The sequence below is a fragment of the Coregonus lavaretus genome (assembly GCF_964263955.1).
Source record: "Coregonus lavaretus genome assembly, chromosome: 12".
Lineage (NCBI taxonomy): Eukaryota > Metazoa > Chordata > Actinopteri > Salmoniformes > Salmonidae > Coregonus > Coregonus lavaretus.
Genome location: NC_139999.1, coordinates 24,933,257 through 24,959,717, shown reverse-complemented (window position 1 = coordinate 24,959,717; position 26,461 = coordinate 24,933,257). Strand labels below are relative to the sequence as shown.

Below are 26,461 nucleotides of genomic sequence, written 5' to 3'. Positions count from 1 at the left end.
CTGGATTTTTTTTTCTCATTTTGTCTGTCATAGTTGACGTGTACCTATGATGAAAATTACAGGCCTCTCTCATCTTTTTAAGTGGGAGAACTTGCACAATTGGTGGCTGACTAAATACTTTTTTCCCCACTGTACTTGCATCATAATGAAACGACTCTTTATAATTGTGTGGCTGTCTTTCATGTTTCTGTCAGATGTAATTGAGATAATTAATTTGAGAAATGTACTCAATAAATCATACAGACTGCCATTATACCCAATAATATTGCCTAGTTTCTTCCAGTTCCTATTAGCTTATTTCCTAAAGGATTCCCACAGCTAGCATACTGTATATGACCCTATCCTGAATGTTCATGTGTAGACTACAATGTATTATTATAGACTGATCTGTTATAGCCTAACTAATGTCCTAATGCAATAATAACAGATGGAATAACATTTTCTGTAATATAAATAGATAGGTCTATACATTTACAGATTGGGTTTTGTGCTTATCCAATATGATTTTGGTGATGGTTAGGCTATTATATGGCCGAGGCTTCATTCTACCAAATTCAGTATTCTGGCAGGGGGAGGGTAGAGGGTGAAATCATTATCATCATCTTCATTAGAGAGGGTCCTTCCATCTAATCAGCATGCTGCACTGCACGGGGATTCCATAGGCACCCAGTTGGCTGTCGCTAGGATACCACATAATCAGGAGGAAGGCAGGGGCCTGGTTGGCAGGCTGTATCTGTGTTGATGTTGGGATGGGAAGTAGAGTGTTAGTAGGGGATAGAGAGAGAGAGGCTGAGGTTTGGATCCACCACACAGACACAGTCAGACAAAGAGGAGCAGCATTCTACAGGACCAGGGTCCCGGGGGATGGGGCATCACACTCCCGCAGCGCGCTGGGGGGCCCAGAGGAGGTAGGAGCATCGGGGGCTTTGTTTCTGTTATACCCATATAGCCTTCCTAAAATCCATTAATGTACATTAGCTATGCTCTTTTACTATATTGATCCAGATTTTTGACTAATGCATTTTGTGGTATATATTTGTGTGTCATCACAAATCGTCTAGTCCTCGTTAAGTGATGGGGGCTACTGCCCTTACTGCACTCTTAGCTCTGTAGAGACAAATGCAAATTGACACCAGACTGTCTGTTATTTTGGTCTGGAATGACAAGCGCAAGCCCATGAATCCAATAGCATATTTCTTACATATCTGTGTCTAGAGACTTGGTTTGCGGTAAAGCCCACTCCTAGTGTAGCCCCGTGCTCTCACCAACACCGACCCAATACAGGATTCCTGCTGCCTGCCAGTTGTGGGGGAGTGGGGTTCCATGACTGATGGATGAGTGATTCCTCTTGGAGAGACAGGGGCAGCAGGATTGCCAGAACAGGCAATAAGACCCAGGCTGTTCCCTACACCATAATGAAGAGAAAAATGCTTTGTTCAACCCAAAATCACTGTGTAACCAGACTAGGTGTCAGGCATGACTCTCTCTCTCTCTGGAGCAGGCTTAATTATAGGGGGTACATCCAGATGTGAAATAATGCTCTCAATGATTGGAATTCTTGGCAGCAAAATGCTTTTGTATTGTATAGCCATGGATAACCAGTAACTATATGACACTGTGTGTTGGAGTTAGCTAGTCTGGTTCTGCATGAGGTTGTAATACACACTACCAGACTTTATGGGGGAACAAGGTGAGGTTTGTCATCACTGGATGTTTCTTAACCTAGAGTGCACAGTATGCCTAGGCTATAGGCTATGCCTTAATCCACTGAAAATATAATTAAAAGGAGGGGAGAGAAAATAGTATAACAATTGCAGCATAGCTGTTACAGACCTTATTTAATTACTTCCATTACAACCCTCCCCCAACCACTCACACAGTCAAAATCCACAATCCATTCCAAACACTCAACCTAAGCCCTAGGTTCTCTCTTTCCTAGTCTTCAACTTCCTCCCAGCTTTCTTAACCCCTCAGCTGTTCTGCTCTCTCAGCCCGTCCATCTCATCTGCCCAGTCTACTCTGAACCTCACTTCCTCTGCTAATGGGACAGCAGGGCACTAGGGGGACAGTCAGTCACTGGGACGCTCTAGAGTCAACTACTAATCTGTTCATTCTCACATGTTGAAGACAGAAAGGGTTCAGCAGCCAAAAGTCTAATAAAAGATTGATTGGAGTAGATACAGTATCGGTATAGGTGTACATTAACTGTAATTTAAGTCCTTATGTTGTCAAGCCAGCTGTGATTAAATACACTTTTCTTTCACTTAAATCTGTCACTGGAATGTATTATTTTTCAGAACTTGCATTTTTCTGCCCCTACCAAATTGGATTTAATGCTCACCATTAGACATGTTGAATTAAGTGGGTTATTGTTGTGGTAATATGAGAATGGTGTGGGGTTAGTTTATTTTAAAAGGCCCTTGAAACTCGGTTCCTCTTCTCTGTTATGAATTTCAATACGAAAACAAACAAAACAGACTTCATTCACCAGAGAGCTCACGCATGTTGTGATAGTCACGTACATTTGTATTGACGAAAACCTACACATCCCCTCTCTGTCACGAATGTTGAATAAAATGCAATTGCCTATTATCCGTGGGGTTGGTTCTTATATAGGGCGGAATTTGAGATAAAATATCCAAAGGAACATATTAATAAACAGACTTTCCAAACGTGGGTCTGCTGCAGACTCTCTTCCTCTCTGTCAAAATAAAAGTCCCCCACAAGTTATCGCTTGCTTGTGCACATATGGTGCACGTGCAGGACTTTTGTTTTGACATGAGGTGAAGCAGAGAGGACGTGATATGCCAGGCACCTGCAGCAAACCCACGTTTATTTATATGTTCCTTTGGATATTTTGTCAAAATCCACCCTATATAAGAACCAACTGGACAATCGGAAGAGTAAGTTCAAATGGAATTGTATTCAGCATTCGTGACACAGTGGACGTGAAGCTAGCGTTCTGGTTTTGGCAGTGGATATTTGCGTGCTGATGATGTCCAAAAAGGATAGCATCAGTGTATCACGCCTAGGTGTGATGGGGCCTGTGACGATGTGGACTGCAGCCAGCCAGCTATCTAGTTTCCTAACGCGCTAATTCTCCTCTATTCCCCATTCATAGACCAAAACGTAAGTGCCTGAATATGACCTGCTCATTTTTTATTTAGCTAGCTAGTGTTCTTGATACTGTGTAACATTGTTATGTTCATGTGTAACATCGCTATGAAGGCCAAGTAGGCATATCATAATCCATGCTAGCTGCTTTTAGCAATGCTGGTATATTGACACTAGCATTGATGCGAATTGTGTTGCAAAAAATCGGAACAGTCCGCAGGAAGCCAGAAGTTAAATAAAATTCAATTTCAATTTACTCTGCCGGTGGTCTGGATGGTTGGTCCTTATAACGGGGGAATTAGAGACAAATTATCTAAATGAACATATTATTAAACAGACTTTCCAAACATGGGTCTGTTGGATAATTGTGGGTCTGTTTTATTTTGACATGAGGTTAGCAGAGAGGAAGTGGGTCTACAACAGACCCACGTTTGGAAAGTCTTTAATAATACGTTCCCTTTAGATATTTTGTATCAAATTCCGCTTGGCCTTCATAGCAATGTTAGACATTAACAAAATGATGTTACACAGTATCAAGAACACTAGCTAGCTAAATAAAAAAAATGGGCAGGTCATATTCAGGCACTTGTGTTTATTATTCAATGTTTATTATTGTATGTGTATTAGTAAATATGAATACTGAAGGCCTAAATATTAACTGGAAGTACATTGAGATATTTCCTGTTTACAGTTTAATGTTTATAATTAAAATGGAGGTACTTGAAGCTTACCTGTTTTGAGGTCTGAGTATAATTGACCCCTTTTATTGGACCAAGTGGCATTGTTCAGGGAAGGGATAGGCAATTGAATTGTGTACAGTCTGCTTGAGGTTGTGAAACAAAGAGGGGCTATATGCCTAATGAACAATGCCGTTGTGAGCTGTGCCATGTCGCTTATGCATTTGTATTTAGCTGTCTAGGGATCTTAAAGTTTATTCAGCTAAAATGTATTTGTTACTCAATTTCCTTTTTGTTTTGTGTACATAGTTTGGTATTTTCGTCATTCATTAATGTTATATGGACATCCTGCATTCCTGCACCTGTAAATAACTCATTCTGCATAAGGGTCTGCTATTTTACAGGGCAAATTGAGAAACAAAAAGCTCATATCAAATCCATTATATGTATGATAAATGTCTATGCTTCAGTGTGGGCCTCAAATCCTGTGTCTCATTTTAGCACGTGCTGAAATAAGACAAGTATGTACACTACCAGTCAAAGGTTTGGACACACCTACTCATTCAAGGGTTTTTCTTAATTTTTACTATTGTTTACATTGTAGAATAATAGTGAAGACATCAAAACTATGAAATAACACATATGGAATCATGTAGTAACCAAAAAAGTGTTAAACAAATCAAAATATATTCTTCAAATAGCCACCCTTTGCCTTGATGACAGCTTTGCACACTCTTGGCATTCTCTCAACCAGCTTCATAGTCACCTGGAATGCATTTCAATTAACAGGTGTGCCTTCTTAAAAGTTAATTTGTGGAATTGATTTCCTTCTTAATGCATTTGAGCCAATCAGTTGTGTTGTGACAAGGTAGGGGGGGTATACAGAAGATGGCCCAGTTGGTAAAAGACCAAGGCCATATTATGGCAAGAACAGCTCAAATAAGCAAAGAGAAACGACAGTCCATCATTACTTTAAGACATGAAGGTCAGTCAATACTGAACATTTCTGGAACGTTGAAAGTTTCTACAAGTGCAGTCGCAAAAACAATCAAGCGCTATGAGGAAACTGCCTCTCATGAGGACCGCCACAGGAATGGAAGACCCGAAGTTACCTCTGCTGCAGAGGATAAGTTCATTAGCGTTACCAGCCTCAGAAATTGCAGCCCAAATAAATGCTTCACAGAGTTCAAGTAACAGACACATCTCAACATCAACTGTTCAGAGGGGACTGTGTGAATCAAATTGCTGCAAAGAAACCACTACTAAAGGACATCAATAATATGAAGAGACCTGCTTGGGCCAAGAAACACAAGCAATGGACAGTAGACCGGTGGAAATGTGTCCTTTGGTCTGGAGTTCAAATTTTTGGTTCAAACCGCCGTGTCTTTGTGAGACGTGGTGTGGGTGAACGGATGATCTCTGCATATGTCGTTCCCACCGTAAAGCATGGAGGAGGAGGTGTTATGTTTTGGGGTTGCTTTGCTGGTGACACTGTCTGTCATTTATTTTTCGAATTCAAGGCACACTTAACCGGCATGGCTACCACAGCATTCTGCAGTGATACGCCATCCCATCAGGTTTGGGCTTAGTGGGACTATCATTTGTTTTTCAACAGGACAATGACCCAACACACCTCTAGGCTGTGTAAGGGCTATTTGACCAAGAAGGAGAGTGATGGGAGTGCTGCATCAGATGACCTGGCCTCCACAATCCCCCGACCTCAACCCAATTGAGATGGTTTGGGATGAGTCGGACAGCAGAGTGAAGGAAAAGCAGCCAACAAGTGCTCAGCATATGTGGGAACTCCTTCAAGACTGTCGTAAAAGCATTCCAGGTGAAGCTGGTTGAGAGAATGCCAAGAGTGTGCAAAGCTGTCATCAAGGCAAAGGGTGGCTATTTGAAGAATATATTTTGATTTGTTTAACACTCGTTTGGTTACTACATGATTCCATATGTGTTATTTCATAGTTTTGATGTCGTCACTATTATTCTACAATGTAAAAATAAAGAAAAACCCTTGAATGAGTAGGTGTGTCCAAACTTTTGACTGGTACTGTATACACAATGAGACATTGTACATTGCCTTAGGATCGTCATGTCATGTTTATACAGGCTTACAGGCTTTAGGGATGCTTTTTTAAGTTATACTGAATGGGCTTACACAGTGACTGTCATGAACATGGCCCAATATGTCTGAGCCCTATGTCTTCATTGTAACGTCCCTGTTTCCTGTCTTGTAGGTTCAGGAGAGCTTGTCCAAAGGGCAGCAGGGGAAGGGCCAAACGAGGAGAGGGCACCATGGACAGTGAGCAGGGGCCTCCAGCCTCCACTGCCTCCAGCACCAGTACAACCAGTAGCAGCACTACCACCAGCAGCAGCACGGGAAGGCAGGCTGTGCCTCAGATCTCTGTGTACAGCGGGATTCCTGACAGGCAGACGGTTCAGGTAAACTTCAGGGTAAAAAAAACACGCCAGTCCAGTGTGACACACACCCACATACACGTGTTTTGCATAAACTGTTTTGTCCATTTGCATTCCCTGCAATAATGAAATTGTCATTGCCGTACTGCCATCTGCTGGTAAAACCATGCATGCACCGTAAATCGGCCAGTATTGCACTTCGCTCACTATGGAATTTACTTCATGCTTATAATAAACAAGACTATTACATTTTAGACGAAAATGCAATTAGATCATTTTTTCGCATTGTTTATTTGATGTAATACACTGGCATCATGCAATCGATCAATACTGACGACAGCAGATCAGGGTTGCTATGGTTCCAAGTTCCAGGCTCTGTCCTCTGCTATTTGACCTTTGACCGATGTGAAACTCAGCTTGGATGAGTCTCTCAGAGTTTATCCTCCTCTTAAAGGGTGACAGACAGATCTTAGGTCTCTTCTAACCTTTATTCTTTCAAATGCATGCGCTCATCTGCCCGTAGCAAGGGAACTAGCAGCATTGTCACTATCGGCCTACTTAACATAGTGCACGGCTGGTCATTTGGGCTCAATAAGAGAGAAGTGAATAGCTGTTCCATCACCACCCTCTTTGCCCCCTGGAAGCCTATGTGCTCTGAGTCAATTCATCTCTCATGTTGCCTTGGCAACTATGCTGAGGTTGTCAGTACATTTTTGTCATGAAGATTGAAGAAAATATGTGCTCAGGGCTATAGGGGTTGGCATAGGATGCGATTAAGTCCATTACAATGTGTAGGAGATGCAGTAGTGAGCCTGTTCTCCCTAGCATTTCTCAACAGGGGCCAACCACCTTAGGAATCTCCCATTACTGCTTTTCGATGGCTCAGTAAAAACAGTGCAATTGGGACTTGTTTTTTTCAGAGCATTACTCCAACCTAGTAACAGTCCTTTTTAGAGCCTGTTGTTGAGAATGTTACCCCAACCGCTAACCTGTCTCTTTCTCCCTGTGTACTGAAGGTGATCCAGCAGGCATTGCACCGGCAGCCCAACACGGCTGCGCAGTACCTGCAGCAGATGTACGCAGCGCAGCAGCAGCATCTCATGCTGCAGACAGCAGCCCTCCAGCAGCAGCACCTGAGCAATGCACAGCTCCAGAGCCTGGCTGCTGTACAGCAGGTGAGCACTGGAGACACGAGACTGTTAAACTGGGGAATTAAACAGGCCGCCAACAAGGCTGGGGGCTAGTGTTAGGATTTTGACAAAGATGTGAGATAAGGTCAGTGCTGGGGTTAGGGTTCTGAAAGTTTAGTTGGTAAATCGAACAATTATCTTCAGATGAAGAGAAATGTACTGTAAGTGTGGACCCCCAAATGCTCCTCTAACTGTTCTCTCACCTGTCATGCCACAGGCCAGTATTGTGGCAGGAAGGCAGAGCTCCACCCAAAATGGCACTTCATCCCAGCAAACAGGATCATCCCAGGCCACAGTGAGTGCAGTGAGTCATGTCTATTAACTCAGGGGTCGGGTTCATAGATGTGTAGTGTTTTTTTGTTGTTGGTGATGTTCTGTAATCCTTTCTCTTCTCTGTCCTGTCCCCAGATTAACCTGACCACGTCCCCGGCTGCAGCCCAGCTGATCAGCCGAACCCAGAGTGTCAGCTCCGCCCCCGCCGGCAGCATCTCCCAGCAGGCCGTGCTCCTGGGCAGCACGTCTAGCCCCACCACCCTCACTGCCAGTCAGGCTCATATGTACCTGCGTGCCCAGATGGTAAGTCCCCAGGAGCATGCCCACTGGCACACACTAGCTGGCTTAGCCACACCTCTGGAGGCTTAGTGTGATGGAAGTGTTTGTGTGTGCTGTTTGTGTCGCCACTGTTGGAAGGAGTGTAGTAGGAGGGTTGTCCTGCATCTCAAACTGAATCAGTTCAGTCTGATTAGATCACATTTTTAAAAGATATTTGGACACATGATGCATGGGGAGAGTTAGTGTGAAAGAAAGCGACAGAGAAAAATCTGATGCTTACAGTATTATTTTTCTGTGCCCAAACCCATGGAGGAATTGTCTACATACAGTTGAAGTCGGAAGTTTACATACACTTAGGTTGGAGTCATTAAAACGAGTTTTTCAACCACTCCACAAATGTATTGTTAACTAACTATAGTTTTGGCAAGTCAGTTAGGAAATCTACTTTGTGCATGACACAAGTAATTTTTCCAACAATTGTTTACAGACAGATTATTTCACTTATAATTCACTGTATCACAATTCCAGTGGGTCAGAAGTTTACATACACTATGTTGACTGTGCCTTTAAACAGCTTGGAGAATTCCAGAAAATTATGTCATGGCTTTAGAAGCTTCTGATAGGCTAATTGACATAATTTGAGTCAATTGGAGATGTACCTGTGGATGTATTTCAAGGCCTACCTTCAAACTCAGTGCCTCTTTGTTTGGCATCAGGGGAAAATCAAAAGAAATCAGCCAAGACCTCCACAAAAAATGGTAGACCTCCACAAATCTGGTTCGTCCTTGGGAGCAATTTCCAAATGCCTGAAGGTACCACGTTCATCTGTACAAACAATAGTACACAAGTATAAACACCATGGGACCACGCACCCGTCATACCGCTCAGGAAGGAGACGCGTTCTGTCTCCTAGAGATGAACGTACTTTGGTGTGAAAAGTGCAAATCAATCCCAGAACAACAGCAAAGGACCTTGTGAAGATGCTGGAGGAAACAGGTACAAAAGTATCCTATATCGACATAACCTGAAAGGCCGCACAGCAAGGAAGAAGCCACTGCTCCAAAACCTCCATAAAAAAGCCAGACTACGGTTGCAACTGCACATGGGGACAAAGATCATACTTTTTGGAGAAATGTCCTCTGGTCTGATGAAACAAAAATAAAACTGTTTGGCCATAATGACCATTGTTATCTTTGGAGGAAAAAGGGGGAGGCTTGCAAGCCGAAGAACACCATCCCAACCATGAAGCACGGGGGTGGCAGCATCACGCTGTGGGGGTGCTTTGCTGCAGGAGGGACTGGTGCACTTCACAAAATAGATGGCATCATAAGGAAGGAAAATTATGTGGATATATTGAAGCAACATCTCAAGACATCAGTCAGGAAGTTAAAGCTTGGTTGCAAATGGGTCTTCCAAATGGACAATGACCCCAAGCATACTTCCAAAGTTGTGCCAAAATGGCTTAAGGACAACAAAGTCAAGGTATTGGAGTGGCCATCACAAAGCCCTGACCTCAATCCTATAGAACATTTGTGGACAGAACTGAAAAAGCGTGTGCGAGCAAGGAGGCCTACAAAACTGACTCAGTTACACCAGCTCTGTCAGGAGGAATGAGCCAAAATTCACCCATCTTATTGTGGGAAGCTTGTGGAAGGCTACCTGAAACGTTGACCCAAGTTAAACAATTTAAAGGCAATGTTACCAAATACTAATTGAGTATGTAAACTTCTGACCCACTGGGAATGTAATGAAATAAATAAAAGCTGAAATAAATCATTCTATCTACTATTATTCTGACACTTCACATTCTTAAAATAAAGTGGTGATCCTAACTGACCTAAGACAGTGCATTTTGACTAGGATTAAATGTCAGGAATTGTGAAAAACTGAGTTTAAATGTATTTGGCTAAGGTGTATGTAAACTTCCGACTTCAACTGTATATGTTGGTGTGTGATTTTCAGGCACAGCAAAGCAACCTTGTGCAAGTTGCTAGGAGCCTAGGCCGTGCTGTTCCTTTGTCCCCCCAGCTCATCTTCACACCTACGGCCACAGTGACTGCAGTCCAGTCTGAGAGCTCCACGCAGTCCTCTGGACAACAGTCTGCCTCCTCACAGGTACACTATTATTATCTCAACTCTATATGATAACACCATACACACAGAGTTGCTGTAGTAACTTGGAACTGCACTAGATGGCATATAAGATCAACATAATGAACCATAATTGATACAGGGGGATAGCAAATGCATTATGTTTACAGTTATGCTGTGATAACTCATTTAGTTATCCAAAAAAGTTTATTTCTCACTAATTCTGGAGATGGCCTGTGGGTGGACCCTTGACTGTGGGGCACCCCACCTCTCTTGCCCCAGGCCATGTGTCATTGCCTCCAGCACCTGACCTCTGTGTCTTTCCAGGTCCAGAACCTGGCTATCCGTAGCCAGCAGGGGGCGACCATGTCCTCCTTTCAAACACACAACCTCCAGGCCCTCAGCCTAAAGCAGACCCCTGTCTCCATCCAGCCCTCTCCCCTGATCAAAAACCCCAGCCAGGGGAGCCGGGGCGCTGGAGGGAAGGGCAGCTCGTCCGACGGCCCCTTAGATGGGAGCAAGAAGGGGGAGAGCATTGTGACGGAGGTGCGCGCCATAAACATGAGTCGCAGCGTCACAGCTGTGAGTGGCCAGCCTCTCAACACTCCAGGTATGTATCCAACCCTAACGTTCGCTAGCTTCTACAGACACAGGCTTTTATATTATTTCATGAAGTTGACACCATTGCCCGCTTGGAGATTTAGTCAGGTTTGCTGAAATGATGTATTGTTTTTTGTCCAGCATCATTAAATCCACTGGCTGTTGAGAGAAGGCATGGTTTTTGCTGTGCTCCGTGATGTGATCTAAGATGTGTTAAATAAATTATATCCAGCTCAGGGCTCCAGCTATGCATTTGGTTTGCTAACTTGCTAGTAGCTAAGTGGCTAGATGTCAAGATAAAGCTTCTTGGTTACAGCGGAGACATTCAATCCCCTCCTGGATCAAGATCCCTGTTGCCTAAATTGTTTTGTGCGTACAAAATAAATAGCGCCCCTTGTGTGCATTCCTGGTAATACAGTGTACCTCAGAATGGTACAGAAATGGTATGAAAATCTGGATACCGCCCAACCCCTACTCTGTGCCACAGATGCGTCTTTCTAGACCACTTATTGTGTGACTGAAAGTCAGCAGCTGGGTGGTTTTGTCACAGAGAATGGCTGTGTATATGCCAGCAGTTGAACAGAATAACTCTGACTGAGTGTGTATGTGTGTGAGAGAGTGCGTGTGCTAAGCGCTGCAAGGGTGAACTTTGTGTGTTGTGCCATACGCCAGACTGGACGGATTAGCTGAGCGTGCGACTGCACAACTGTGCCTTTGTCTCGCTTTGTTAAAGTAATGGATTCTGATTAAAACGAAAGGATGGATGAATCTGAAAACCTGGCTACATACACTCATAAAATTCAAATGGGTTGCCATGGCAGTGACAATGGGGAACAGACAGGTGTGCCCTGGAGATGTGAGAAGTATTTTGTCAGTTCACAGTGGATTAGACAAGGGGGAGATGGGCTAGCAGCCGTGGTGGCTGCCCGGCGGACTGGGGTTTAGGGTTGAATAGGGGCTCCAATTTATAGAGCTGGGTGACATGGACAAAAATTCATATCGCGATAAATAGCCTGAATTGATGCGATAAATTAAACGATAAATAGAATGATACGTTTATAACATGAATGTGCACCACATTTGTTTTAAATTATCCTTTCAACTACTACTACAAGTTTGATGGTTGTAGCCATCAATTGTGCCACTAACTGTCAACCATATTAGCAAACTTATATCATTTCAAATTTCAAATGTCTCTAGTATAGGCTACTTATCGGAATGAATGATATCCCTGCGATAAGTCCCTGCTCTACCAACTTATTCTAATGCAATGGCATCGACTGTGTCATTCATTATACATGTTGGTTCTTCAGTGGGAAGTCGGCTAGGCGAACCGAACGAGTGTTCTCGCATACCCACTTAAAAGACCTGCTTGAAAAATGAGAAAAAAGCGGCAATAGTACTGTTTGTCCCTTTTGAGACGCCGTAGCCACTATACACTTCCTCAAAATAGTCAGGATTTATCTACGGTAACGCAATAAATCTGTCATGAATTTTGACGTTTTTGACGTTTAGTCGCACAATTTTACATCTAACTAAGTTTGGTATTTCTCAATGAAAAAATGTGCATGAAAACGAGTCGTCTCTTTGTTGAATGACAACAAAGACTTTATTGAAGAATCCCTACTGTTGACCAATCACCGACAAAGGGGCATAGACTTCGGCTCCGAACTTCGGCTTGCCTCCAGAAAAAAAATTGTGCCCGAACAGCCTAAAAAAAAAACTAACCGAAGTCCAAAACAAACAAAAACGTCACAAAATTTTGTCGTAGTATATGCACAAACTCTTCCGAACTGTTTAGGTTCTGAAGCATGTGGACGCCTTTACTCTGTTAGGCAACAGAATGTTGTAATTTTGAAGAAGGTTAGACTTCAATGAAACACAAGTCCAATCTACCCCTCAATAATAATAATAATAGGCTACATAACAAATGTCTAAAGCAGTTTCACTTTCAACATGGTGTGAGAGAACACAGCACAGGAATAGGCTTAGTTTATTGTGTTGCCGTCTATTTTAGTACAGAGTAGTAATTGAGCCATTGGAGAGAAGAAGAGAGCAGATCTTGTGGGAGCAGCAGTGTGTCTGCTATTCCTACCACAGACAGGGGCTCGTTTTCCCTTGAATAGGGATTGGCTGGAAGCAGCTGTTCCGTTCATTGTGTACTTTAGTCTTTTCATCAGCACCTCCTTGGCAGACAGAAGTCTTCCCAGCACCCTACTACACCCACAGAACAGCACCGCATCAAACCCCACAAAGACCACCTTGAAGACTAACAGTCTGGTTATATGCCCCTGCTAATTGCACTGTGGTTTTCCGTTTTGTCAAAAAAAATCCAGCCCTAGCGTCAAGTCTTCTCTTCAGTCGTCTTTGTGATTTGAAGCATAGCTTTAAGTTGGTTTTAGCTAAGCATCCGTTTATGTTTGGACTGAGTGTATTATTATACCTGAAAGGATCTCCCCATTCTCTGTTAATTCACCAAGCCCTTGAGTGCTTCCATGTACCCATACATAGTATCTCCATTGCTTACTCCTTTAACAAGCACTTAAAACACAATTAGTAGAGATATGTTTGACATGTACTCAGTTTATTAGGTACATCACCCCGTTCACGAAAATGGTTCAGTCCTACAGACAGTGAGTCATGTGGCCGTGGCTTGCTATATAAAGCAGGCAGACAGGCATTGTGGCATTCAGTTACTGTTCGATTGAACGTTAGAATAGGTAAAACAACTGACCTAAGTGACTTTGAGCGTGGTATGATCGTCGGTGCCAGGCGTGCCGGTTACAGTATCTCAGAAACAGCCGGCCTCCTGGGCTTTTCAAGCACAATATTGTCTAGGGTTTACCGAGAATGGTGCGACAAACAAAAAACATCCAATCAGTGGCAGTCCTGTGACCGAAAACAGCTCGTTGATGAGAGAGGTCAAAGGAGAATGGCAAGAATCATGCAAGCAAACAGGGAGGCCACAAATAGGCAAAGTACAACAGTGGTGTGCAGAACGGCATCTCGGAGCGCACAACTCAACGGTCCTTGTCACGGATGGGCTATTGCAGCAGACGACCACACCGAGTTCCACTTCTATCAGATAAAAACAAGAAAAGTGGCTCCATTGGGCAAGAGATCACCAACACTGGACAATTGAGGAGTGGAAAAACATTGCCTGGTCCGACGAATCCCGGTTCCTGTTGCGTCATGCTGATGGCAGTCAGGATTCAGCATAAGCAGCATGAGTCCATGGCCCCATCCTGCCTGGTGTCAACGGTACAGGCTGGTGGCGGTGGTGTAATGGTGTGGGGAATGTTTTCCTGGCACACGTTAGGTCCCTTGATACCAATTGAGCAACGTTTGAACGCCACAGCGTATCTGAACATTGTTGCTGGCCAGGTGCATCCCTTCATGGTAACAGGGGGTTCCGACCCAGTACTAGATGGGTGTACCTAATAAGCTGGCCAATGAGTAGTTTTTCTCAAGCTGGGTTAAGACGTGTGTAAAGTGAGTTACACTGACGTGTGGGTGATGTTTCTAAACTAAAGCAGCAGCAGTCGATTGCAGAAACCCAGGGATTTTCCAAGGTCTGCTGTTGAAACATTTCCTCTAGACATCCTGAAACAACACACAGGCATGGGGGAGTGGTAGCGTAGTGGGTCCATAGGGGGGGGGTGTGGGGGCCTGAGTCATTCCACTCCTTAATCCCAAGGCCTTGAGGGAGAAAAAGGCATTTAAATGAATCCCCCTTCCTCTCCTTCCAAGACATTTCTCTGTTACTCATTAAAATGCTTGAGAAAGCTGTCAAGCAGGATTCTGAGTGCTGTTTCTTGTATCCGGTGAGCAGTGGTTGGGAAATCCACTCATCTATTCACACAAGGGCTAGGCCTATTTTCTGAATTGAAAGCCATTATTATACAGCCTCTGTTTTCTATTTATCCTTAATGAGGGCTGGGTGGTAGGTAGAACTTTACTGTGTTATCATGTAATTGAGAGTATCCGTCCAGGGCTTTTATCATAATACTTTCTGAAAGATGTGTCGGTCTTCACCCTGTACTTAGTGAAACCATAGCTAACCACATGCTGTGGGTTACATAGAGTTTTGTCACGTGAAAATCAAACACTTTCCAGCAGATCCTGTGGTATAATGACTAATGACATGCAATTCTGCCGGATGGAAACGTCTATTTTTTTCACTGCAGGGTAGAGACTGTGGTTACAGAGAAACATTCATACCAGAGGTAGCCTATCCTGCACAAAAGATACGGATAAGGGTGGGGACCCTTATATCTTTGGCATCAATCTGTAATCAAAAGAGATCCACAAAGGTTAAAGATAGACACTTTCAGTTTACTAAAATCATGAAGCTACTGTAAAACCCTAGGGCTTACTCCTGAGACAAACAGGTTAACAGCTCCTAGGAGAGATGATGCATGACAACCCTTTCTCTATATTTCAGTAATGATGAGGGCCAGATCCAACCTCATTGTTTCCTAGGGAAAATTGTTTAGGCAACTGAAGGCTTGGGGGATTGATTCACAGATGACTACATACAGCATGTCATAGATCATTGGCTTTTTATTGCCCTGATGCTTTCCTCCTGCATATGTCTGGCCCAGGGTGGCAGGTAGCCTAGCGGTTAAGAGCGTTGAGCCTGTAACCGAAAGGTCGCTAGTTCGATTCACCCTTGGCAAGGCACTTAACCCTAATTGCTCCTTTAAATCCCTCTGGATAAGAGCGTCTGCTAAATGACTTCTTTTTTTATTATATTGCCCTCTTGCTTTCCTCATGCACATGTCTGGCCCGGGGCTACTCTGACTATTGGTGTGTAGAGTACTTTTCACTAAAGCACAGTACAATACATGATTGGTTCTGGGAATATATGGGCTCTGGTTGTCATTTTGTCAGCAAAAGCCCTGTCAGCTGATGATAGACCCTTTGGAGACATTAGTGACTGGTCAAAACCTTGACAACGGTTTAGGGCAAGTCTGTCTTGTGCTTTTCAACAAGGTTTTGATGTTACATTTTGTCAACAATAGGTATACTGGCAAAGGAGAGTATAGAAACAAACATTATTTTACAGAGTTCCACTCTTCCATTCTTTTTTGAGTTAGGGTAGAGTCCATTTTCCTTTTGTGTACAGACTTAACTGTCAGATTTGTTTTATGTATACGATTTCTCGATTTCTGTTACAGCATACACCCAGATCCAGCCCCACTCCCTGGTCCAGCAGCATAAGCAGCAGCAGTTTGTGATCCAGCAGACCCAGGCTTCCCAGAGGACCCAGGGACAGCTACTGCAGACTGCCTCCATCCAGTCCCACCTGCAGACTCCCTCCCTGGTCCCCCAGTCCCCCAGCCAAGCAGGCCCTATCCCTGTGCTGCCCAAGCCCGCCTCTCACCACCAGCCCTCTACACCCAGCCAGCAGGCAACCATCTTCCACTCCACCATCAGCCCACATGCTCTTCACTCCAGCCTGAGCCAGGCCAAAGCCCAGCCAGTGCAACTCACAGCCATCAACCTCCAGATACAACCAGCACTCTCACAGGTGAGTACGCAGCAATCACAACAAGAAGTATGGAAATGGGAGAGGATCACTCTCACAATATACAATGCATCAGTAAACAAAATTCTGTATATCAGTAATCTCTAATCACTACTCAAATATTGTTTCACTAAACTCTCTCTCCCGCTATTCTATTACGGACTCTCAGGCTTCCAGATTGGTCCAGGACAGTAAAGGACAGGAGAAGCCGACGACATTGGTGGTCAGAGAGCGCTGCCCGACTCCCAGTGTACAGCAGCAGCCCACCCCGTTTACCCCGTCTCCACCACAAGACACCAAGCCAACAGAGCAGCCCAAGACTGACCCAGTCACGCCCATCAGCCAACCACAAGGTAACAGGACATTTTTTTAAAATAAGTTAACATGTTTTTATCACCCCCTTTCTTAGTTATGTTGCCTGGAGGCAGGACTGTAACTGGGGGTCTATTGTTGTCATATCATATATACAACCAATTAACTGGGGGTCTATTGTTGTCATATCATATATACAACCAATTTACTGGGGGTCTATTGTTGTCATATCATTTTTACAACCAATTACAACCTTGGAGAGCCAGACCAAAGATAAGCCGCTCTGCTATGTTCTGCTCTCCAGGTGGGAGATCTGTTGTCTCACTGTTTATTGTCAGCTGTGTGCTCGTGGTTTGGGTCAGGGTGAAGAATTTTGTCTGATTATCCCCAATGGGACCATTGAGGAGCAGTGAACACAGTGTTCCAGTCTAGGAAAGTTAAATGATAGATGTGTGTGTATCTATCCATCTATCTTTTACTCAAATGGAAAATAATCTGTGTTTTATGATGGTAGTCTTACACTCGCACACCCTCGCTCATTCAAAATGCTGAACATACAGATTATAGTAAGAGCTTTCATTTTTATTGCTACTTTTCTTGTAAAAATGAAATATGTAAAGCCACAAGGCTCCTTTTTATGCTTGGGTGTGAATGCATAGTCTAGGCGCTCCACTTGTTCAAAATAAACAGACAGAGTTATCTTTGATGTCTAAAAATAGAGAGGCAGGCCTGCAGGACCTCTAGCTGTCTGCTTGGACCAGATTGCAACACATTCAGAGCCTGCTGAGTGGTTGAACATAACCCAAAGTTGCAGAATAGCCAACTGCTCCTGGTTTTAATGGAGTCCCTGGTATTTATTGTGCATCTTTTGACAGACAAACCAAGAAATGTGCAGTATAGTATGTTGCCATATCAATTGGTTTGCAAGAATTGTCTGCTACATTGGGTCACAGGACCTACATTCGTATGAAGTGGTTCCTGTATGCCAATAGTTGCTCAGATAGACTTGAGACCTGTGAATTTGCAGGGCTAAGATGTATAGATTTGAAAAGAACTAGAAATGTATCTGTCAACATGAGTGAAGTGTTTCTATTTTCATGTGTGGAAATGTAAGAGTATAAGAGCAGAGTACCTGTCTATGGAGAAAAAAGAAAGGGCGGTACCTTATTCAAGTATTTCATTCTTCAGCTCTGCCTGCCTCTCCCCATTGGAGCAGAGCTGGATCGAGCGAGTGTCTCCGCTCTGTCTTGCCTGCTTTGTACGGTTGACTGAATTCTCGCTTTCAAGGAGAGAGGCAGGCGACAGCGCGTGTTTTTGTATTGAATCGGATAAAAGCGCAAGTGAAGCAGCAGGAATAATTTTGGTGAGCGAATTCTTGTTATTTCCCTTTTGAAATGGGACAGTTGTTTAACTTTTTCAGTACTTTTAAGATTTTTTACATGGTTGCAAACAGCCACTGAAGCGTCTGCTGTTTTCATGCATAGGCTACTACTCGTTTACGGTATCCATACGTGTTTTTGCTTTGGAAATTACAAACTAGTGGGCGACCCGTCAAAAATGAGCGCTGTTTTGGACTCGAATTACTTTTGACAGCCAGTTGTTTTCTTTTCATATTTTGTTATCGTGATCAATTTACATCAGTAACTAATACGCGTCTAGTGAGTGACATTACAAACGCTTGGTAATGGAAGTGGACTCCTTCGCACATGATTTGGCAGGTGTATGATAGATACAGTATATGATGCAAATGTGCTTGAGTACTTGAACCACTTTACAGCAGAGATCACAGTACATACTTTTAATAAATATTTTAGCATAATTAAAGTGAAATTAATCAATTCTTAAACATTGTGTACACATTTTGGCCACATAATTGAACGTGATGCAATGTGTTAACTGCTGCTTTGATTTGTCATTGGCAGGAGTCCCTACTACCAAGAGGTTGAATGCTGCACCTGGTACACCACCCCCAGCCATGACCTCAGGAAATGAGAACGAGGCACCCACTGTGACCGGCAGCACCCCCCAGAATGGCGAGAACAAGCCACCCCAGGCCATCGTCAAGCCCCAGGTCCTCACCCACGTCATCGAGGGCTTTGTCATCCAGGAGGGAGCTGAACCCTTCCCTGTAAGTGCCCTCTCCCATGGTACTCCTTAGCAGCTACCAGTAAACAACATGTCACCATCTCAAGAGTCCATTCCCACAGGGGCATGTCCCTATTAGCAATACATACAAACAATCAACTGCACTCACTGTGCTAAGCAATGACAAAGGGCAATGCCTTTCTATTGTTTAACTTCGTCATTCATTTTAGTAGCCTACTGTAGTACAGAATTTGTTCCAAAGCAGTGTATACAGAGATGTCTGTGAAAGAAGGCACACGCATGTTAAGACCACCTTTCCCAGTGTTATCATTCTGAGCAAAATGTTGATACACACACTTGAGTGACTTTGTAGGTGCCTGTTTTACTTATCGATTAAAGACTGTATCCTAGTGGATGTTTGCTGAACATTTCTAAGTCTTTTCTCAGGCTTTATTATAGCTTATGGACACAGCATGGTAAGTTTACCATTGTATTGCTGTCATAGCTTGGAAAGAGTGGCATTAATTTGTCACGATCTGTCGTAACCAGATTGAGCGGTTGCCTGTAATGATGGACAGCCCAAAGAAGCTGCATGAGCAGCTCTCCTCTGACCCAGACAAGACCCCTGTTAGTAACCCGACCAACACCACAGACTCTGAGACAGAGGAGCTGACCCCTCAAGGTAAGAGAGTTCATGGCTCGAGTGATTAAAGCCATGATATTTGGCTATAAACCCCATAATGGACTTTATAAATACTAACAATTCAGATGTAAGAGATGTTATTGTTCGATTATTTTGATTTGCACACAGAATTAAAAGACCAAGAGGATTCAGATGCCCCCAAACTGATCTGTGAATTCTGTGGCTGGGTGGACTTTGCCTACAAATTCAAGGGGTCAAAACGGTTCTGTTCCATGGTGTGTGCGAAAAGGTAAGTCACATTTGATGGGCCATTTCTAATGAATATGTACAAAGATCCTTTGAGTGGGTTAAATCCCTCAGGGTCAGAGCTTCTCAGTAGTGTTATCTTGGAATGGGAGTGGCCATAACAGCTATTATCCTTGTTGTTGTTGTGGAACAGGTATAATGTTGGGTGCACTAAGCGGATAGGCCTCTTCCGTCCAGAGAGGAGCAAAGCATCCAACCGCTGGCGCAGAAGGTCACACAACAGCTGCCGCCAGAGTGTCGAGCCTAAGAAGCAGGTAGGATCCTCTCCTACTTCTCCACTGACAGGACAACTCTCCTGTGAATTAACATGCTCCCCTCAGTGACACCAGGGCTGACTGTCATGGGTTTTGTGTTTCAGAAGCTATCCCCTACACCTCAGCAGAGCAAGGGGGGTTCAGTGTCCTCCCCGCTCCCCTCCCAACCCAGCCAGGAGGAGTCCAGCCTCTGCTCTGACATGTCCAGCTATGAGGAGACTCCGTCACCCCTGTCAGGAGCCAGTTCAGGGCCCCCAGCACCCCAGGCGTTGTCACACCAGGCAGGGAGAGGCTCAGACCAAGAGGCCACCCAGGGCAGAGCGCTACCACTCCTCACTAAGCACTTCCTGCCCAATAACCCCACCAAGTGGAATGTAGAGGAAGTCTACGAGTTCATCCACTCCCTTCCAGGTCAGTCTCATACAAACACTACATGACCAAAAGTATTTGGACACCTGCTCGTCGAACATCTCATTCTAAAATCATGGGCATTAATATGGACTTGGTCCCCCTTTGCTTCTATAACAGCCTCCACTCTTCTGGGAAGCCTTTCCACTAGATGTCGGAACATTGCTGCGAGGACTTGCTTCCATTCAGCCACAACAGCATTAGTGAGGTCGGGCACTGATGTTGGGTGATTAGGCCTGGCTTGCAGTCGGCTTTTCAATTCATCCCAAAGGTGTTCGATGGGGTTGAGGACAGGGCTCTGTGCAGGACAGTCAAGTTCTTCCACACCGATCTCGACAAACCATTTCTGTATGGACCTCGTTTTGTGCACGGGGGAATTGTCATTCTGAAACAGGAAAGGGCCTTCCCCAAACTGTTGCCACAAAGTTGGAAACACAGAATCATCTAGAATGTCATTGTATGCTGTAGCATTAAGATTTCCCTTCACTGGAACTAAGGGGCCTAGCCCAAACCATGAAAAACAGCCCTAGACCATTACTCCTCCTCCACCAAACTTTACAGTTGGAACTATGCATTGGAGCAGGTAGTGTTCTCCTGGCATTCGCCAAACCCAGATTCGTACATTGGACTGCCAGATGGTGAAGCGTGATTCACTACTCCAGAGTCCAATGGCGGCGAGCGCTACACCACTCCAGCCGACGCTTGGCATTGCGCATGGTGATCTTAGGCTTGTGTGCTGGTGATTTTAGGCTTGTGTGCGGCTGCTCGGCCATGGAAACCCATTTCATGAAGCTCCCGACGAACAGTTATTGTGCTGCCATTGCTTTCAGAGGCAGTTTGGAACTCGGTAGTGAGTGTTGCTACGCGCTTCATCACTCGGCGGTCCCGTTCTGTGAGCTTGTGTGGCCTACCACTTCGCGGCTGAGCCGTTGTTGCTTCTAGACGTTTCCACTTCACAATAACAGCACTTACAGTTGACCGGGGAAGCTCTAGCATGGCAGAAATTTGACAAACTGACTTGTTGGAAAGGTGGCATCCTATAACTGTGCCACGTTGAAAGTCACTGAGCTCTTCAGTAAGGCCAATGTTTGTCTATGGAGATTGCATGGCGGTGTACTCGATTTTATACACCTGTCAGCAACGGGTGTGGCTGAAATAGCTGAATCCACTAATTTGAAGGGTTGTCCACATACTTTTGTATATATAGTGCATTTAGCTAGGCCTACACCATAACTACATTCTTCTGTAGGTATGATGTTGTGATGATAGTACGCTTATTTCCCCTATGGGGATCAATAAAGTTTATTCATTCATCAGTGGATTGTCTTTGAAATTAGATCATTATTTAACTGGTTCACTGTGGCTTGTTGTTCCTAGGCTGCCAGGAGATAGCAGATGAGTTCCGCTCGCAGGAGATAGACGGGCAGGCCATGCTTCTACTAAAAGAGGACCACCTTATGAGTGCCATGAATATTAAACTGGGACCTGCACTTAAGATCTACGCACACATCAACATGCTCAAAGACTCTTAGCCATGATGGGTCGATATAGTGCTGGTTTGTGTGTTTGTTGTATGTGTTTGTATGTCTGTGTATGGTGTGCGAATGAGTGCATGTGCATATGTCTGTCTGTGTTTGGTGGGAAGGAGTCACACTCTGGGACAAGACGAAACATGTCGCCATTGCACTGATGACTACCTTACCTCTGCACTACCATCTTTCATCCCACCTTTGGATTGGCTACTTCACGGTACATTTAGTCATGGCCTGCAAACAGATAGATAGACAACTGTTCATCCCTTTGGCTGTCAAAGAGAACAGTTTACAGGAAATTGAATGGACTGACTGCCTTAGAATAATGGCACTAATAGTGCTAAAAGCACTGCAAGGATACCTTTGAGCCTGTTTGAAAAGAGAGATATGGGTATTCAGTATCAGTCAAAAGTTTGGACACATACTCATTCCAGGGTTTTTCTTTATTTTTACTATTTTCTACATTGTAGAATAATAGTTAAGACATCAAAACTATTAAATAACACATATGGAATCATGTAGTAACCAAAAAAGTGTTAAATATAAAATATATTTTGATTTGTTTGAGATTCTTCAATGTAGCCACCCTTTGCCTTTGACAGCTTTGCACACTCTTGGCATTCTCTCAACCAGCTTCATGAGGAATGCTTTTCCAACAGTCTTGAAGGAGTTCCAACATATGCTGAGCACTTGTTGGCTGCTTTTCCTTCGCTCTGCGGTCCAACTCATCCCAAACGATCTCAACTGGGTTGAGGTCGGCTGATTGTGGAGGCCAGGTCATCTAATGCAGCACTCCAGCACTGTCCTTCTTGGTCAAATAGCCCTTACACAGCCTGGAGGTGTGTTTTGGGTCATTGTCCTGTTGAGAAACAAATGATAGTCCCACTAAGCGCAAACCAGATGGGATGACGTACGCTGCAGGATGCTGTGGTAGCCGTACTGGTTAAGTGTGCCTTGAATTCTAAACAAATCACTGACAGTGTCACCAGCAAAGCACACCATCACACCACCTCCTCCATGCTTCACGGTGGGAACCACACATGCAGAGATCATCCGTTCACCTACTCTGCGTCTCACAAAGACACGGCTGTTGGAACCAAAAATCTCACATTTGGACTCATCAGACCAAAGGACATATTTCCACTGGTCTAATGTCCATTGCTCGTGTTTCTTGGCCCAAGCAAGTCTCTTCTTCTTATTGGTGTCCTTTAGTAGTGGTTTCTTTGCAGCAATTAGAACATGAAGGCCTGATTCACGCAGTCTCCTCTGAACAGTTGATTTTGAGATGTGTCTGTTACTTGAACTCTGAAGCATTTATTTGGGCTGCAATCTGAGGTGCAGTTAACTATAATGAACTTATCCTCTGCAGCAGAGGTCTGGGTCTTCCATTCCTGTGGCGGTCCTCATGAGAGCCAGTTTCATCATAGCGCTTGATGGTTTTTGCGACTGCACTAGAAGAAACTTTCAAAGTTCTTGAAATGTTCCGCATTGACTGACCTTCATGTCTTAAAGTAATGATGGACTGTGGTTTCTCTTTGCTTCTTTGAGCTGTTCTTGCCATAATATGGACTTGGTCTTTTACCAAATAGGGCTGTCTTCTGTATACCACCCCTACCTTGTCACGTCACAACACAACTGATTGGTTCAAATGCATTAAGAAGGAAAGAAATTCCACAAATTAACTTTTAAGAAGGCACACCTGTTAATTGAAATGTATTCCACGTGACTACATCATGAAGCTGGTTGAGAGAATGCCAAGAGTGTGCAAAGCTGTCATCAAGGCAAAGGGTGGCTACTTTGAAGAATCTCAAATATAAAATATATTTTGATTTGTTTAACACTTTTATTGGTTACTACATAATTCCATATGCGTTATTTCATAGTTTTGATGTCTTCACTATTATTCTACAATGTAGAAACTAGTACAAATAAAGAAAAACCCTTGAATGAGTAGGTGTGTTCAAACTTTTGACTGGTACGTTATATGAAATACTTTCTCCTGAAATATAAATCTGAATTTAATTATAATCGACTGCATACGTAGTATGTTTCTTTTGGTGCTGATCTGATGTTATTGACAGCCATACATGTACTTTGTGTGTCCTGGGACAAATGAAAGCTGTCACCAGTCTGAGTCTTATCCAACAGATGCTAAGCTCCATTTCGTAATGATCACCAACTATACACATACACTGCATGGCATTTGACTGTGCTCAGAGCAGTTTACGCTATTGCTTGATTTTGGTTTGTGACATTGATTTTGGTTTCATGTACAAAATCGTACTTTCCCTGTACATTGTACTGGCTTAGAAGACACTAAACCTTTTTCCAAACGTGATTTACCAAGACATCATGCCATACTTTATTTATTCCTGGGTCAGATTTCACATCCTGTGAGGTCTTCTATGACTGTAGGTCTTCTTGACCCATACGATCTATGGGTTGACCCCAGGGCTGAAAAGACCCAACTCAAGGAACTCACTGTGGACATTCACCATCATATCTCTTACTCCACTAGCCCTTAAAATGATTGGTTCTATTCTCTTTAGTTTTAATTAAAACAACCAAAATGACTTGATTTGGCCTGAAATTCAAAAGTTAGGTTTAGTTTGAGTTGTCGAGCTATTTTGCTCCTGGGAAAGACTGTTAGTTCTGTAGGAGTCTAAAGCTACCTGTAAGGAATTACATGCCTGCATTTGCTTTTTAAGTTATCCATAATTGTTATATGAAAATTAAGTATTTAGAAATATGCAAACATGTAAATATCATGGCTCGAGGGAGGTGTCTTTTTAGTGTTTTTATAAAAATCTTGTTTACTTGTGCTTGTCATGTAATGAATGGTCAATTGTGTTTTTAATTATTTGTTTGAGTACTTTGTCAAATGCCTGTATTTATCAAATAACTGAATTTGTTACGCAACATTTTTCAATGATAAATAATCTGCAACATAATCAGTTATATATAGTTCTTATTCTTTTTGTGTAAAAATCTATATGTGCTTGAGTTTGATACTATGGCATGTTCAGTGCAGTAGCAAGACCAATGGCTTCACTGATCCTTTGGGTGAATTGCAGTTCTTTACAGTCAGTATCTGGTGTGACTGCCATTTGCCTCATGCAGCGCGACATCTCCTTCACATAGAGTTGATCAGGTTGTTTATTGTGGCCTGTGGAATGTTGTCCCACTTCTCTTCAATGGCTGTACGAAGTTGCTGAATATTGGCAGGAACTGGAACACGCTGTCATACATAATCGATCCAGAGCATCCCAAACATGCTCAATGGGTGACATGTCTGGTGAGTATGGAGGCCGTGGAAGAACTGGGACATTTTCAGCTTCCAGGAATATGTACAGATCCTTGCGACATAGGGCTGTTCATTATGCTCAAACATGAGGTGATGGCAGCAGATGAATGGCACAACAATAGGCCTCAGGATCTCGTTACGGTATCTCTGTGCATTCAAATTGCCATCGATAAAATGCAATTGTGTTAGTTGTCCGTAGTTTATGCCTCCTGCCCATACCATAACCCCACTGTTCACAATGTTGACATCCGCAAACCGCTCACCCACACGACGCCATACACCTGGTCTGCAGTTGTGAGGCCGGTTGGATGTACTGCCAAATTCTCTAAAACGACATTGACTTATGGTAGAGAAATTAACATTAAATTCTCTGGCAACAGCTCTGGTGGACATTCCTGCGGTCATCATGGCAATTGCACACTCCCTCAAAACTTGAGACATCTGTGGCATTGTGTTGTGTGACAAAATTGCACATTTTAGAGTGGCCTTTTATTGTCCCCAGCAGAAGGTGCACCTGTTTTAATGATCATGCTGTTTAATCAGCTTATTGATATGCCACACCTGTGAGGTGGATGGATTATCTTAGCAAAGGTGAAATGCTCACTAACATGGATATAAACAAATTTGTGCACAACATTTGAGAGAAATAAGCTTTTTGTGCATATGAAACTTTTCTGGGATATTTTATTTCAGCTTTTGTTTCAGCTCATGGAACATGGGTCCAACACTTTGCTGGTTGCGTTTATATTTTTGTTCAGGATAGTAACTTGGTTATTTTGTCACATGTATCCTGTCCTCTAGTGGTGCTTAGAGGGTAGTGCTTGTACAACAGTTGAGTAGTTTGGTCAATGTAAAGTGTGTTTGAATCGAATAGGTTGGGAATTGAAAAGTTGGTCGAGTGAGTGCTTAAGTGCAACGTCTCCCTTTCAATAATAATGTATACAATTGAATAGGATGTGTGACAGACAAATATCACTATTCAGAGCTCAGGATCAATTATATATATAAAAAAAAAAAAAAATATATATATATATATATATATATATATATATATATATATATATATATATATAGTGTAGAAACGCATTAAATGAACCTCAAGTTTATTCCTTGGGGGGGTAATAGTTCTAGAGATGACTTGATTAATTTCTTACCACTAAAGAGTGTATGGTCTATGTGACTGTATAGTACTGTGGCTTTGTTTTAGGGTAGGACTACCCAAATGCCAATCACATCTAGTTGCCATGGTACGTTCACACCTCTGGTATGCTTTGTAACACATTTTTAAAACGGCCTAATATGGACATTTCCGGTTGTTTGACAGTTTCCATCTATTTCACTTTAGAGAGAACTTTGAAACTGCACGTGGTTACTTTATTGTTTATTCCCTGGTAACATTCTACATAAAGGCGAACTTTGTATCATTCCTACTTGTCAAAACA

At 43.3% G+C, this 26,461-nt stretch overlaps 1 protein-coding gene across 1 annotated transcript in view; it reads left to right on the top strand.

Moving 5' to 3' along the window:
* The window catches only part of LOC311138100 (polyhomeotic-like protein 2), a 46,769-nt gene extending 24,633 nt beyond the window's left edge, over positions 1-22,136 (top strand). Inside the window, exons 2-15 of the mRNA XM_084172764.1 lie at positions 6,032-6,236; positions 7,229-7,387; positions 7,620-7,706; positions 7,811-7,978; positions 9,917-10,069; positions 10,373-10,655; positions 15,826-16,178; positions 16,345-16,528; positions 18,410-18,615; positions 19,122-19,254; positions 19,384-19,504; positions 19,655-19,775; positions 19,880-20,186; positions 21,561-22,136. Of these exons, the coding sequence (XP_084028890.1) occupies positions 6,090-6,236; positions 7,229-7,387; positions 7,620-7,706; positions 7,811-7,978; positions 9,917-10,069; positions 10,373-10,655; positions 15,826-16,178; positions 16,345-16,528; positions 18,410-18,615; positions 19,122-19,254; positions 19,384-19,504; positions 19,655-19,775; positions 19,880-20,186; positions 21,561-21,715 (2,577 nt within the window). The 5' untranslated portion in view covers positions 6,032-6,089 and the 3' untranslated portion in view covers positions 21,716-22,136. The remainder of the gene's footprint in view (positions 1-6,031; positions 6,237-7,228; positions 7,388-7,619; positions 7,707-7,810; positions 7,979-9,916; positions 10,070-10,372; positions 10,656-15,825; positions 16,179-16,344; positions 16,529-18,409; positions 18,616-19,121; positions 19,255-19,383; positions 19,505-19,654; positions 19,776-19,879; positions 20,187-21,560) is intronic.
* Positions 22,137-26,461: the final 4,325 nt, after the last annotated feature.